At 52.4% G+C, this 15,590-nt stretch overlaps 1 protein-coding gene across 1 annotated transcript in view; it reads left to right on the top strand.

Moving 5' to 3' along the window:
- The first annotated feature begins 3,877 nt into the window (after positions 1–3,877).
- The window catches only part of LOC113612887 (tubulin alpha-8 chain), a 19,409-nt gene continuing 7,696 nt past the window's right edge, over positions 3,878–15,590 (top strand). The window contains exon 1 of the mRNA XM_027093136.1: positions 3,878–7,058. Within this exon, the coding sequence (XP_026948937.1) occupies positions 7,056–7,058 (3 nt within the window). The 5' untranslated portion in view covers positions 3,878–7,055. The remainder of the gene's footprint in view (positions 7,059–15,590) is intronic.

The raw sequence follows: 15,590 nt of genomic DNA, 5'->3' as shown, positions 1-15,590 counted from the left end.
TTTGCAAAAAGCACTTAATCTTTAGGTCTCAATTTTCTTACCTTAAAGATGGGGATAAAATTTTTCTGCCTTATTTTCTTTATGATACTTTTGTATCATATGAGCAAAAGTCCACTAAAAAAACTTTGAAAAGTATTAAGTGATACATACATACACGGGATGGAGTATTTAAAACAGCACGAAATATTTACTATTATAAAATAGGATGGTTCTCCAGACGCGCAGGCTCAGCGGCCATGGCTCATGGGCCCAGCCGCTCTGCGGCATGTGGGATCTTCCCAGACCGGGCACGAACCCGTGTCCCCTGCATCGGCAGGCGGAGTCTCAACTACTGCGCCACCAGGGAAGTCCAGTTAAGACTTTCTGATAAAATAGGTCTAAAATATTTGAAATAGGTGCGTGAAATAGGTTACACAGACACTGACTTTCCATATGGGCACATTTAGTTGGATTAAGGAAGACTAATGGCCCACTAGGGATCTGTGTCTAGTTACACAGGCAAATGCAAATCAACGCTTTCTCTCCTCTTTTTAAAATAATCAGGACTAGGCCAGGAAATGACACGCCCTCTGCCTCACCTTTACTTCAGGCCTGTGGGAGGAGGAGGGTGGGGCTGGAGAGTAGGCTCTGTGAGAGAATATTTGCTGAAGACAAAGGCTGGGGGTTGTGGTCTGAGGGGGTGGCTGTCTCAGAGGCAGGGAGAGTTCACGACAGGGAAGCAGGTGCAGGTGGGCACTCGAATTTTAGAGATGGATCTGTGAGCCGGTACTGCTGGGGTCAAAACTCTGACACCAAATTGACCAGAGTGAAAAATAGCTGGGGTCCAAGCCTGGCTCTGCTGCCACATGGGATGACCAGACTTTACTTTCAGATCTGTGAACAGGCCACGTTACTCATTATGTTTGTAAGACATGAAATGTGTTCATTCAAACAACCTTACTAAAAACCCCGTAGAAACATCTCCATCTTCTCTTCGATACATATGCCTATTGTTTGTCATAAACATATATCTAGTACTTTCAGTTCTGCGGTTTTCATTTAATATGATCATCTATTCAGTTTTCAGCATTGCTGCTTCTTTATGTATTTGTTTCCTGGGGTTGCTGAGACAAAATTAGCACAAACTGAGGGGCTTCAAACAACAGAAACGTACTCTCTCACAGCTCTGGAGGCTGGAAGCCCACAGTCATGGCGTCTCTCTCCGGAGGCCCTGGGGAGGGTCCTTCCTGCCTCTTCCAGCTCCCAGAGCTCCAGGTGTCCCTGGGCTTGTGGCCGCATCCCTCCTGTCTCTGCCTCTGTCCTCATGTGGCCGCCTTCTCAGTTTCTATGTTTTCTGCTTTTCTGTCTCTTTTAATGTCGCCGAATTTAGGAAACACCGTAATCCAGGTGATCTCATCTCGAGGTCTTAATTGCACGTGCAAATGAGGCGACAGTGGAGGTTCCAAGTGGACGAATCTTTGGGGTCTCAGTTTTCCATTTTAGCAGCCATGTAACCCTTCCTACTGATGTGCTGGCCATTCTAGATCTTGCTGACATTTTGCTAATGTGAGCAACAGCTCTGCACAGACTGTGTGTACGAAGGCCATGTAACTGTTATTTTCCTTGTGGGTTATTTTCTTGGGATAGTCTTCTGAAGCAGATTTATGGCAACTGTGAGAGTGGTTTTCCAGCTCTTTTAACATGCTGCCAGGGTGTGGCCCAGAAAGGCTGGATGTCTGTGATACCCACAGCATTATGTGAAATATCTGGAAAACAGAGAAGCCAGCAATCGTTTCAGTGTCTGATAGGAGGCAGATATCCAACAAGTGAAGAATCAGCTGCATGCAGAGCACCAAGGCCTCAGAGAAGACCTGACCTGACCGCCTTACCTCTTCTGTGGTGCCGCTTTACCCCGCGCAGCTCGTTCGGTGCTTTCTGAGGGGCTGGCGGCTGAAGAAGGCGGTCACCGGATTGGTAACAGAGCCTTGGGTGAGGGCGGGGGCTTCCCCTGGCCTGTGAGCCACTTGCCCCTGTTTGTGAAGGAGACGAGTTTTCTTAGTTCACCAAGCTCAGGGTTCTCTGCACTTCGCCTCCCATCCCAGCTGCCTTGTATTTCTGCCGAGTTTTCTGTGCCTGACAGGTGATGGCCTAATGGGCTGCCCCCTGGGAGGTGAGCTTAGCAGGGATCAAAGGCAATGCCATGAAGTGTCCCACTTCTGACATCAGCCAGTTGGCGGGAGGGGAGCAAGGGGAGAATCCGGGCCGTTAGGAAAATGCTTCCATCCCCAGCTTAAAACAAGGCCACCCAGACCCTCCATGGTTGGTCTTGGAAGGGGACGCGCCTTGGAGAAGGGTTGGCTGGACCGTGTGTCTCCACATCTGCGCCTCTAGATTTCAGTGCCGCAGCCGTCCGCCCTCAGAGGGGAACCGCTGCACCCGCGACCCTGTGGCCATCGATGCCCCCTGCCCATCCAGCGCCCTGCAGTGCCTGAGACACAAGCGGGGAGTCCGGTATTCGGATGCGAGTGGTCTCACGGCAGGCGGGCACGGAGTTAAATCCGTGCGGCCAGTGCTTAAATCTGGGTAGCCTGGTTATGAAGCAGAGCCCCCAGCAGCGCGGGGCCGGGGAGCACCGGGTCTTCTTTCTCCAGGCACCCATCGCCCGCTGCGGTCAGCTCCACCTTTAACACCCACCCCTGGAGCAGCTAGACATTTGGCCTCCAAGTCTAGCCGAGCATGACAGGCCTCTAGCTGAGGCTCGGTCTGGAGGTGATGACTAAGCATGGAGTCTGACCCCCTGAGTGCAAACCCCAGCTCTGTCTCTTACCAGCATGTGATCAGGAATGACAGCTAACACTGCTAAGTTTCTAATTCTTCACCTGTAAAATGGGGGTGATAAGAGTGTTAAGTTCAGGGCCTTGTTGCGAGGAGTAAAAGAGATAAGCACCCAGCACAGCATCTTACACACACGGTGCTGAGTCAGGGAATGTGTAAGGAGCACACACGTTGTGAAGGCCGGCCCCAGGGGCTTCCCTGGTGGCGCAGCGGCTAAGACTCTGCGCTTGCAATGCAGGGGGCTGGCTTCGAGCCCTGGTCGGGGAACTAGATCTCACACGCGTGCCACAACTAAGAGTGCACATGCCACAACTAAGGGGCCAGTGAGCCACAATGAAGGAGCCTGCCTGCTGCAACTAAGACCTGGCACAACCAAATAAATAGCTAAAATAAATATTAAAACAAAACCAAACCAAAAGACTGACTCTCCTCCTGGGGGATTGATAGGAATGATCTTACCTCCTACTCAGATGCGTGTGGCTCAGCACTTTAGGCATCACTATAATTATCGTATTGGAGAATACGACCCCATAGCACTAAATCCACACAAGAAGAAATAACATGGTCTCTGGAGTCTGGTGGATGTGGAGTGATCGCTTTACAAGGCCTAAATCACACTGGGAGGTTGCTTTCTCATGAATAGCCCAGACTTTTTTTTTTTTAATCATTGCAAAAGCTAATTTATTTCACTCTTTTTATAAGAACAGAACAAACTCTTGATCCCAGTTGGGCCCAAATCACCTATTTTCGAGGCTGATTTTTTTTTTTTAATTTAATTAATTAATTTTTTGGCTGTGTTGGGTCTTCGTTGCTGTGCACAGGCTTTCTCTAGTTGCAGCGAGCAGGGGCTACTCTTTGTTGCAGTGTGTGGGCTCCTCATTGCAGTGGCTTTTCTTGTTGCAGAGCACGGGATCTAGGCACGTGGTCTTCAGTAGTTGTGGCACGTGGGCTCAGTAGTTGTGGCTTGTGGGCTCTAGAGCGCAGGCTCAGTAGTTGTGGCGCATGGGCTTAGTTGCTCCACGGCATGTGGGATCTTCCTAGACCAGGGCTTGAACCTGTGTTCCCTGCATTGGCAGGCAGATTCTTAACCACTGTTCCACCAGGGAAGTCCTCAAGGCTGATTTTTTAAAATCTCTACAGGGAGCAGGGAACTTTAAAGCTATTAGAGCAATGCTGCTCTCCTCTGTGAATAGCCTGAATTTGACTTCAGTTTTTCCACCTGCAAAAAAGGGGGACTGTGTTAGGGTTCTCCAGAGAGAGAGCACCCATGGGATATATGGAGACACACACACATGTGCACGCGCACACACACACACACACATACACACGGAGAGAGAGAGAAAAAATAAGCAATTGGCTCACATGATCATGGAGCCCAAGATCTGGAGTCTGCAAGCTGAACCCAAAGTAGCTGCTGGTGTGAGTTCCAGTCCAAGGGCAGGAGAAGACCAGTATCTCAGCTCAAGGGTCAGGTAGGCAGCTGGTCCCTTTACTCAGCCCTTTTGTTTAATTCAGGTCTTCAACTGATTGGATGAGGCCCACCCACACTGGGGAGGACAATCTGCTTTCCTCAGTCTACTGATTCAAATGTTCATCTCATTCAGAAACACCTTCACAGACACACCCAGAATGATGTGTGGCCGAGTGTCTGGGTGTCCTGTGGTCCAGTGAAGCTGACACATAAAGTAGCCATCACAGGGACTGAAGACACGTGTCCTTCCTCCTTTCCAAACTTCTACTCAGAAAGAAAGGATGGAGGTGGGCTCCAGGTTGCCACAGATCAAATAATTGTGAGACAGAGGTCTTAAAAACCAAGAAGAAGTAGATGTTTTTTACTCTTAAAGATGGTCAGGCCACTATCTGAGTCTTTTTTTCACTATCTGAGTCTGAATGGGCTGCCATAACAAAATACCACACACCAGGTGGCTTAAACAACAGAAACTTATCATCTCACCATTCTGGAGACAGGTAGCCCCAGATCAAGGTCCAGCAGGGTCAGTTTCTGGTGAGGCCTCTCATCCTGGCTTGCAGACGGCCACCTTCTTGCTGTGTCCTCACCTGGCCTCCCTCTGTGCATACACTCCTGGTGTGTATTCCTCTCCTTATAAGGACACCAGTCCTATTGGGTCAGAGCCCCACTCTTACGACTGCATTTAACCGTAATTACCTCCCTAAAGGCCCTATCTCCAAGTACAGTCACACTGAGGGTTAAGGCTTCATATATAAACTGGAGGGGGCGGAGTACCCATCTTTTTACCTCCCTGGAACCAAAAGATGTCATATTCCGCATTTATGGTGTAGACATGGCTCCTTCCAACCCTTAACCCCATAAAGAGGAAAGATGATGAGGTTCAATGAATTATAATGAAGGCTCTGAATGCCATCATAATTACCACTGTTGTCATTATCATTTTTATCCCAAGACATTAAGAACCTGTTCATAACATATTTGGTGGTTTACAAAGAGAACTCGAAAAATCAATTTACTCAGCAATGTTTATTGAGCATCTTTGATGCCCTTGACTAGCTACTTTTGAGGGGGAGGGAACCAAGATGAATAACAACCCCTGCCTTCAAGGTGTACCACTTTTGTAGCAATACTTAAACACATGCACACGTACACATACCAAGAATCCAAAGTGGAAAGTGATAAATGTAATGGAAGTGATAAAGTGACAAATGTACACTCTGGGAGTTTGGAAGGGAGATAAATGCATAGTTGATAATAGTCATCATCCTTTATTGAGCATTTACCATGTGCTTGGCAGTTAGCTTAGTCACGGTTCTCAAGTTTTAGGATCTTACATTATAAGGTAGACAAAATTCAACTCATAGTTTACTAAGCACTGTATGTATCGATGGGTAAAGCATTGTGTCTGAGACTCTCTCAAATGCGAAGATGATTAAGACACGTGTCCCGTCCTCTAGAAACTCATAGTATAAATAGGAAACTATAGGAATGGGTGCTCAGCAGAACAAATTGCTATAAAATAAAAAAGTGTTCTCACTCTCTACTGGCCGGAGATAGGCACCTGTCGGGAAGGGAAGGGAAAGTGAATCTGTGTTTGTGCTTGGACACTTGGCGAGTCTCCACGTCCGGCCAGAGCAGCTCTACGTGGTAATACCTTGCGGAAAAGCCACGGATTTGCCTGGAGTGACATGGCGTTGGAGGTCGGGGCCTGAGGAGAGCGGGAGAGGAGACAGAAGTGCCTTAACTCTCTTTAGCACTGAATGGACTCTGGTGGGGAAGTTTGCACTGAGACCAAGGATCAATGACGGTCCTGCCCACCACTAAACTGGGGAGGGGAGGGGAGAGTGAGGGAAGTTCAGTAAGGTGGACAAAATCTGAAGTGTGAAGAGAGGGCCAGACCCGTTGTCCCCACCCCCTGCAACCAGGGGAAGCGGGGCAAGCCCCTGGCCCTTCAACATCACTTGTGGTCACCAAGAGAAAGGCTTATTACTGAGCAAAGAGGCAGCCAGAATCCTGGTATCGTTGTGCAAGTTCTGGGCTTAAAAGTAGGAAGAGGGAGTGATGAGAAATGGATCAAGAAAGAAACTTGAAAATAATGGTGGAGGGAGGAGTAGAAGCGGGAACAGAGGACGCACTGAGCACCTGCTATATTCTCACTAATTCTTATCTCAGTTAATCCCCCAGTAGGCAGGCCGGCCTCGATGGAGGCACAGCGGGCTTCAGAGCAGAGGCTCCACCCCTCACTCAGCACAGGCTGACGAGCGGCAGCAGGGCTGAGCTCGGAGCCTGTCCCTCCCACCCGGTACCCTGCCCCACCACTCCTGCACTCCCCCGGGTTGGGGGTGACTTCGCGAGCTGAGCCCCAAGCAGGTGCCTTTCCTGCCTGGGCCGGGCCTTCCTGGCGCAGCTAGTGTTTGGCCGCAGGAAGAGGATGAAAGTTTGGGGACCGTGAACGTTTATTCTAACAGCACTTTACATTTCTTCCTAAGCGGCTGGAATTACAAAGGCTGATCCTACAGACCATAGCGTGGGAGCCTGGAGCCCAGCCGCGCAACGCGCGCGTGCGGCGCCCGGGCAGAGACCCGAGCCGCGGGTGGGCGGGGAGGAGCGATTGTGACCTGCCCGGTCCCTCCCTCGCCAGCACTGTGATGCTGCAGGGCAGCTGCTGGCCCCCTCCCGCCTGGTGTCACAACAGCGGAGGCGGCTGTATCTGGAGCAGTTGGAGTGGGCAGGCCCAGCCGGGAGCTAGCGGGCTACGGGAGCGGCCGCGATGGTGAGCCTGCCGGGCCGGGGCGCGGTGCGCTGGGGGTTGGGGGCACGCGGCGCCCAGCGCAGGGCCGCATCCACGCGGGGGCTTGCAGCCATCGCTTTGGATCTAAGGAGTTCGAAGTCTCCTGGGGGTGTCAGTTCAGGGTCGAGGGATTCGTACCCTCGGGCGGAGGACAAGCCGGTGCCAGTGCCCCTTCTCGTAGAGAGAAAGTGGGGACGGGGGCGAGTTGCCCCTTAAAGGGACCCAAGGGAGATGTGCACGCTCAGGTGAGGGGAAGGGGGACATGGGGGCCCTCGCAGAAGAGGTGAGGCTCTGAGGCATCACCTTGGGGCAACTCAGGAATCCGAGTGGGGGAGGGGCAGGCAGTCCAGGGATTCCCAGAGGCTGGGGGCGTGGGCGGTCAGGTCCCTACATCCAGCCAAATGTGACAGAGCCCCGAACGTGTCAGGGGACTTAGGGCGTCACAGCCCCACGCCTGGGGGCTTCGTTCTCCTTTCCCAACCCCGGCCATCTGGCTTGGGCTTCCCAGGCCCCCGACACCCGCTCCAACTCCCCAGTTTTTCCAGTGGTCCAAGCCAGAGGACTCTGGCCCACAGGGCTCTCCTTCCGGAAGGCGGGGGGTGGGGTGGGGCTTCAGACCTGTGGTTTCCTACCCTGGCCTCTGGTCTGCCCGTCTCCTTCGCGGACTTACTTGCTGGAGAGGACCTCCCCCACCTCCTCCCTTCACCCCCTGCCCCCTGGGCTGGGTAAATTTGCCTCCAATACATTTGCCCGGACGCCTGGAAAACCAGAAATCTCCTCGTCCAGAGCCCGGCTGTCTGGGCCACTGGGAGTGGGGTGGAAAGGTTGGGTGGGGAAGGGGGCAGAGTGAGCAGTCTCACAGGCCAAGGTCAGGCTTTCCGCACTCTTGCCCGGGTGTCAGTGACCAGCAGGACAGGTGAGGACTGCCCTCCTCCCGGCCTCTGCTCGTTCTGGAGAGTGCCCAGGGCCCCTGGCTCTGGCCCCAGCTCTGCTGAGTCTAGTCCAGGTCTGTCCCGCACCCTCCCTCCCCAGAGCAGCCTCCTCGTGGCCAGAGGAATCCACTCCTGCCTGAGGCCCCTGGTGCCGGGTCACGGAAGGAGCTGAGCTGGGAGTTCAGAGTTTTGGCTCCTGTCTCTGCAGCTAGCTGTGTGACTTCAAGAAAGTCACTTAACCTCTCTGAAGTGGTTTTTCTCATCTACAAAATGAAGAAGGCTTATGGTTCAAATTTTCAAGGCTCCACCTAGTTTTACTATTTTAACCTTTTTATTACAGAGAATTCCAAACATATACAAAAGAAGAGTGTTATAATGAACCCCTGTATATGCCTTATCCAATTTCAACAGTTATCTACTTATGATGAGTCTTGCTTCATTTACTCCCCTTCCCCTCTCTCCCTGTTATTTTGAAGCAAATCCTAGGCAGCATACTCAAGATTTGATATTTAATATTTATAATATCTAGCACGTAGCTAGTGCTTTATAATTTTCAAAGTGCTGTCTCTTGCACGTTTTAATTCTGACCTGAGAGCCATAGTGAGTCTTAGAGGGGATCCCATGATTCTAATCCAGCTCTCTGAGCAAACTTCAACGTGCATTCAATAGGCCAGTTTCTGAAAATACCTAATAAACCAAAAAATGTAAAGTAAAACCTTATTTTAAATGTGCTAAAGAATTTGAAAGATGTTTAACTGAAAACCTATGGCTGAATATTTTGGAAAGAGAATATTTTTATTTTGAAACACTGGATTTTGTATAGCAGGTTCTATTTGGAATATTAATGTACATGGGCAGCACTGTCTTGATGGGGAAACTTTTTTTTTTTTTTTGCGGTACGCGGGCCTCTCACCGTTGCGGCGTCTCCCGTTGCAGAACACAGGCTCCCGACGCGCAGGCCCAGCAGCCATGGCCCACAGGCTCAGCCGCTCCGCGGCATGCGGGATCCTCCCAGACCGGGACACGAACCCATGTCCCCTGCATCGGCAGGCGGACTCCCAACCACTGCGCCACCAGGGAAGCCTGGGAAAACATTTTTATTGACCATTTCACACTCACAGAATCTAAATTTTTATTTATTTATATTTATTTTTGGCTGCATTAGGTCTTCGTTGCTGTGCACAGGCTTTCTCTAGTTGTGGCGAGCAGGGGCTACTCTTCGTTGCGGTACACGGGCTTCTAATTGCAGTGGCTTCTCTTGTTGTGGAGCACGGGCTCTAGGTGTTCAGGCTTCAGTAATTGCAGCACGTGGGCTCAGTAGTTGTGGCATGCAGGCCCTAGAGCGGGTGGGTGTCAGTAGTTGCGGCACGTGGGCTCAGTAGTTGCGGCACATGGGCTCAGTAGTTGTGGCACACGGGCTTAGTTGCTCTGTGGCATGTGGGATCTTCCTGCACCAGGACTCAAACCCGTGTCCCCTGCATTGGCAGGCGGATTCTTAACCACTGCACCACCAAGGAAGTCCCCAGAACCTCTTTTTCAAAACCCCTTGACTCGTTCCTGAAAGGCTAGGCTGACACATCTGCACACCTGGACCCAGAGTCCCACCCGTGCCGAAAGGACTCTCCTTCCTCCAGTGGCTGGGCTTCCCTCCTGAGGGTTGGGGAAGGCTGCCTGTGTTGAGGACGGATGCAGCATTTCTGTAGTTTCTAGGTGAGGATTTTAGAACTAACCCTGTAACTGAGCATTCCCATGTGCTCCCAGGGTCCCTCTGGTAAGCAGGTCTCCTGGGAACTGAGACTGTGACAACTTTTTTGGTGTCGGTGATTCCAGGCCTCAGAGAACGTGTCTGTGGTTCACGGGGGGAGTTGAGAGCACAGCCTCCTCACTGCTCTCCTCCTGGGGGGGCGGGCCCGTGAGTTCAGGTGGGAACTGGCATCAGATGGCAACAAAGAGCCTGTCTTCCTGCAGAAATGGGCAGCTAGAAGGCAGAGTGTCCTGGGGGTGAGGTGGATGCTGCTTCCGAGTCCACAGGCCTCTGCAGACGCCCTGAGCGGGCGGCGTGGCTGAGCCCCACGGGGCCCGGGCTTAGCTTCCGACTCCGAGCACCCCAGGGGCTGCGGTCACTAAGTGCGGGTCCCCAGAGGTCCCTGGGCACATGCTCTGGGTGGCAGCAGAGGCCCCACCCCCAGGCACTGTGTCCACAGGGAGCGTCTGGGCTACAGTTGGGCCCACGCAGAGCCTGGGAGTGAGGCTGCGGCTCAGTGACCTCAGTGACCTTGAGAGGAAGAGAGAAAGTTACAGTAATTTTTGAGGAGGAAAGAGCTAGTGAGTACAGGGCTAGTGATGCGGTGGGTGGGAGGATGTGGCTCTTGGGGGCAGAGTAGACCCACTGCTCCCTCCCTTTGGCCACCAAGGAACTGACAGGACTGCCTGTGGCCTTTGTGGCTGACGTCCCCCGTCGGCATCGTCCTGTTAGAATTTCTCCCAGATGAAGAGACCAGGAGGAGAGTGGGTACCGTGTGCGGCGGATTAACACTCGCTCGCTTTCTCCGGCACCTGACCCCAGTGTCGGCTGAAGCTCAAGGGCCTTTGGCCTCAAAGGGTCTAGAGAGTCTAGGAGTCTACGACCAGCACTGGCCACTCCTGAGGGCCGTCTCTGCCACCCCTGTTGCTGCCCTGCTGCAGCGCCTGCAGCCTGATGTTAACTTAGGTCGACTCTGTTCCTGCTGTTTCTGGCTTGCTATCTATTCTTTGAGTCCAAATATGCTCTAATTGAAGAATTTTGAGCAGAGGTAGTGCAATCTTTCGTGAACCACGTTGTTCTTACTTTAATTATCCCTCTGGAACACTGGTTCTACTTTTTACCTGTCATCTCCGACCTAGATCCTGAAGTGTAGGTGATTTATTATCCTAGCCTGACAGCTAGAAGTAATCGGGTCTAAAAATATGCTTCCTGAAGGCAACTGTGTGGCCCTTGACCCACAGGTGGTCTGGGTATGTGGCCTGGTCTCAGGTTTTCACTGGCCTACACTGTCAGGTCCCTTCCAAGATAATATGCCAATTTCACTGTTTTGTGATAGTTCGAAACTATTTTTAAAGCTACAAAGCCTCCTTCTGCAGAGGATTGCAGTGAGCTTATCAGAGTCCTCTGAGAGCAAATGAAAAGGAAACGAATTACTATTTAAACAGAAATGATATAAGGTTGACCTAAGGAAAGATTTCTTGCAGTGGAGTTATAAGAGGACTGCCAGGTTCTGGAGTGTCTTTTTTCTGCTGTCCTGCAGAACTGGGCGCCCTCCCCGGGGAGGATGCTCGTGGGCAGCTCTGATGCTGCTTCTGCCCAGCCTTCACAAGCCTACACTTCGGACAAACCAAGCAGTTTGTGGGAGCTGCCCTAATTCTCCCGCCTCTCGTTCACACTGCTCCAGAGTCCAGCTGAAACACCTGCTGGCACACCTACATTCTCCAAGATGTCTGCAAATATTCCTGCTGGGGGAAACCAAGCTGCAAGCTGTCTTTTCTCCTTTGAGCTCCTGTTGCCTCTCAGGCCCTGGCCACTCCCCTTGTTAGATGGATTCCAAGCCTCAGCAGGGTTTTCTTTCCAATCACCCCTGCTGCAGTCAAGCCCTGTACTCGATGCTGGGTATCCGGCCAGGAAATGGGGGCTCCTTGCTCTCCACCGGGTAAGTCAGAAAAGCAAAGAGCGGCTAGGAGCTGTGCAGTAGAGCAGTGATGGGGAGGCGGGGGCTGAGGCAAGGCGCGTGGGGCCCCGGCTGGTGCGGGGCCTTCCAGACCTTCTGCAGGAGGGGTCGACTAATGAGCGACTTGAAGGGCGAGTGGGAGTTGGCCCAGTCCCTCCTGATGCCGTCTTGCGGACAACGACAGTAGCTCTGTGCTGTGGGAACCAGCAGAGCAGGGCACTTTGGTAGCCACCCAGCACTAGGTCTGGGGAGGGGTGTCATGCTTTCCTCGAGGAAGTGCGCTCCTGTGTTAGGTCTCTCCAGCTCCCTCACCTTCACCCCCTGGACTGCTGGGCCGGAGGCTCCAGCACCACTGGTGGGACCCCCTTCATCTCACAGGGGCCCAGGAGCAGAAAGCTGGCCTGAGCCCTACAAGCCCAGGGTCAAAATAGAACTGAGGGAGGAGCAGTGTGAGAGAGAAAGCAGGAACTCTGCCCAGCCAGAGAGGGAATCTGAAACATGAGTTTGGAGCAAACACATGATGTAAAGGCCCTCTGCTGAGTCAGCTCACCCCCGGGCCCCGGCCTCGGCACTCACCACCCGTAGAAACAGTCCTGGTCTTGCAGGGAGGGTGGCCCACTTTCAGAGGCTCCCACCGCGGGCCCTTCCGTTTCTCTCTGCGATGGAGTTTTTTTGGTTTCGAGGTTTGCCGTCCAAGCTTGCCTTGCTCTCTGCTATCAGGCTTGTGCTGCCGTAGGTGTGGCCCACCAGAGCCCGGGGGTTAAGAGTGCAAACGAGGCAGGGGGTGGGTGGTGTCAAGGAGAGGACTCGGGCGGAGGCCAGAAGACCTGGATTTGGGGCCAGGCTCTTGCCCTGTGAAATTTCCAATCTGCCCCTTCACCTTTCTGAGCCTCAGCTTTTTCACCTGTAAAATAATGGGGTGGGAATCATATTCGGTGATCCGTGAGGCCAGCCCAGCTCTAGAATCCTGAAGGCTCTGAGCTCACATAACGTCCCTGGTCATGGCAGATGGGTGACCTGTCTTGGGCATGAGGGCCGGCCCCCAGGCCGTCCGCACTGGGGGTGCTTTGCGTGTTCCTGTATAGAGCCTCCAGGCAGGAAGGGGGTGGGTGGCAACGAGGCACAGTGGCCAGAGGAGCCGTGGGGTCCTTGTCCTCTCAGAGCAGGTGCAAATGGTGCACAGACCTTAGCACCATTAGTTAAATGAGGGGCTCACCTAACTTTTCATTTCACTGGTGATTTCCTCATGTGACTTTATGTAATTAATTAATTTATTTAGGCCGTGCTGCGTGGCTTGTGGGATCTTAGTTCCCCGACCAGGGATTGAACCCTGGCCCCGACAGTGAGAGCACCCAGGTCCTAACCACTGGACCGCCAGGGAAGTTCCCCCCTCCATAACTTTAAAGTTCTCTTTTGCCCTGACAAACTGGGCTCTTGGTCATTGCTAGTTGAATCAATGACAGAGTGAAAAGGGACAGGAAGAGCCTGGCCCTTCGCAGTGGGTCGTTAGGGTGAGGGGAGCCGTCACTTGGCTCATACTCTGTTTCCTTTCTTTAATTTTTGTCATTTTAGTATGAAAACTGTCAAACCTTCAGAGAAGTACGGTAGTGTATCGCCACCCATATATCCATCATCTAGATTTAATAATTACTATTTCTCTGCCATGTTTACTTTACCTGATGTGTTTGTGTTCGGTAGTTGTGGCACACGGGCTTAGTTGCTCCGCGGCATGTGGGATCTTCCTGGACCAGGGCTCGAACCTGTGTTCCCTGCCTTGGCAGGTGGATTCTTAACCACTGTGCCACCAGGCAAGTCCCCCCCACACCATATTTTGATTTGTTCAAACCAGAATTCAGTTAACATTCACATACTCCATGTGGATGTTATGTGTCTTAAGTTCCTCTTGATGTGGGTCAGTCCCTCCTTCACCTTTGTTTCTCATGAGTTAAAAAGATTGGGTCAATTTCCCTGTAAAATGTCTCACCTTCTGGATTCATGTCGTTTTCTCGCCATGTCCCTTATCCCTTGGACCCCTGTGTTTTCTATAAAGTGGGAGCTACATATAAAGGGTGTAATACGTTAAGGCTGAGTATTTTTTATTTTTTTTGCGGTACACGGGCCTCTCACTGTTGTGGCTTCTCCCGTTGCGGAGCACAGGCTCCGGACTTGCAGGCTCAGCGGCCATGCCTCATGGGCCCAGCTGCTCCGCGGCATGCAGGATCTTCCCGGACCGGGGCACGAACCCGTGTCCCCTGCATCGGCAGGTGGACTCTCAACCACTGCGCCACCAGGGAAGCCCCTGAGTCTATCGTATACGTCCCGTTACTCTTGTGAATTAGTGTAACAGGGAAAACTGCTCCTCCTAAGGAGTGTGTGTGTGTGTGTGACTGATTTCATCTGTGGAGACTGGCATATTGACTAGCATGAGGTTAAAGGGGGGTGAAAACCTCCATATCACCGTGTTGGTGGTTTTCAGGACCCTGAGATCCTTTACTCTTCCTCCTCTGACCTTTGATCTTCCTGAAATACCCCTGTTTCCTTCCAGAAAGGCCCAGGGGATGCCTGGAGGATGGTTGGGGGGTGGGGTCACAGGACAACATGTGGGACCTGCTCCTTTCAGGTCTCTCAGGGTCCCCTCAGTTCACACACCCCCGAGGAAACCACAGCTGCATGTGAAGGTGTGGTCTGGTCGGTAGCTGCTGGTTATGGGGGGCTCCTGGGGGAAGGACCCTGCTGCCTTAGGCCTGAATTGAGTTCGAAGATAAAGTCCTTTCATTGTGAGAGGAACGTAGCCTGAGGTCTCCGGCTTTCCACCTGTGCCTCTTCCAGGTGGAGAGTGAAGCTCCAGTAATGAAAATGCATAATGATAAGAGCAATCACAACAAAAGTGATCGAGGTAACTTATGCTTTTCAGATGAAGGGGGTTTACGTAACTCAGCCCAGGTCACACAGCGCAGCATGTAACTTGAGAGGCAAGATTTGTGCCCTGGGGTGTGGGTGGCTGTGAGCAAAGCCCTTTCCTGGCCACCAGCCTCACAGAAGCACAGAGGCCAGGGCACAGAGACAGGTGTGGAGCAGTGCCACATTGTATAAGTGTTAGGGCACCGGCTCCTGACACCGCTGGCTTCCCTGCACCCACACCCAGGGAGCCCCAGGGTCCCAGGAGTCCCATACCCCATGCCCAGCCACGGTCTCTGGAGGCTCTGCTCCTGGCTTGGGTTCCCCGGAGCTGGAAAATGCCAGGTCGGGTCACAGTTAAGAATAGAAGGCCACTGAGCAGGCACGTGCTTCCCTGCCCAGCTCCATCTGGAGCACACAGTCTCCTTGCAGGGCCCCTGCTTCCCCGGTGGGTGTTGGGGGTGACGAGTACACCGTCCCAGCAAAACCATAACACACACTCACACACTCACATCCACACACACACACTTACACATATATACACACATACACACCACACGAATGTACACAACACAAACACACACGCACACCCCTCCCCATCCTAAGCTGTTAGTACCAGGACCAATCAGGTAACTGCAGCTTCACGCCAGAGTAACATGGAGAAAAGGACACTCTAAAGGTCAGCTTTACTTAGCACTTGGCCTGACGTGGGCAAGGGAGCAGGTTATGGTGGCCACAGAGGAACTTTCCAGTCCCTCAGAGTTCAGGAGGCGCCTACTTTGTCCCCTCCCAGCCCTCCCTTGCTGATGTACTGATCCTTTCTCATTCCTACAGTTGTAGCCAGAACACTAATGACACCCATGATACAGACTCCAAAGTACATTCCACCGTGTGCTTCCCTGTTCTGTGATGCGGAGACGGGGAGCGCGCGCGCTCGTGTGTGTGTGTGTGTGTGTGTGTGTGTGTGTGTGTGTGTGTGTGTG

Source organism: Aethalodelphis obliquidens, unplaced genomic scaffold (genome assembly GCF_003676395.1).
Source record: "Aethalodelphis obliquidens isolate GAN/ISIS:26980383/991018 unplaced genomic scaffold, ASM367639v1 scaffold83, whole genome shotgun sequence".
Lineage (NCBI taxonomy): Eukaryota > Metazoa > Chordata > Mammalia > Artiodactyla > Delphinidae > Aethalodelphis > Aethalodelphis obliquidens.
The sequence above is the reverse complement of the archived record's forward strand: the minus strand, read 5'-3'. Positions and strand labels throughout refer to the sequence as shown.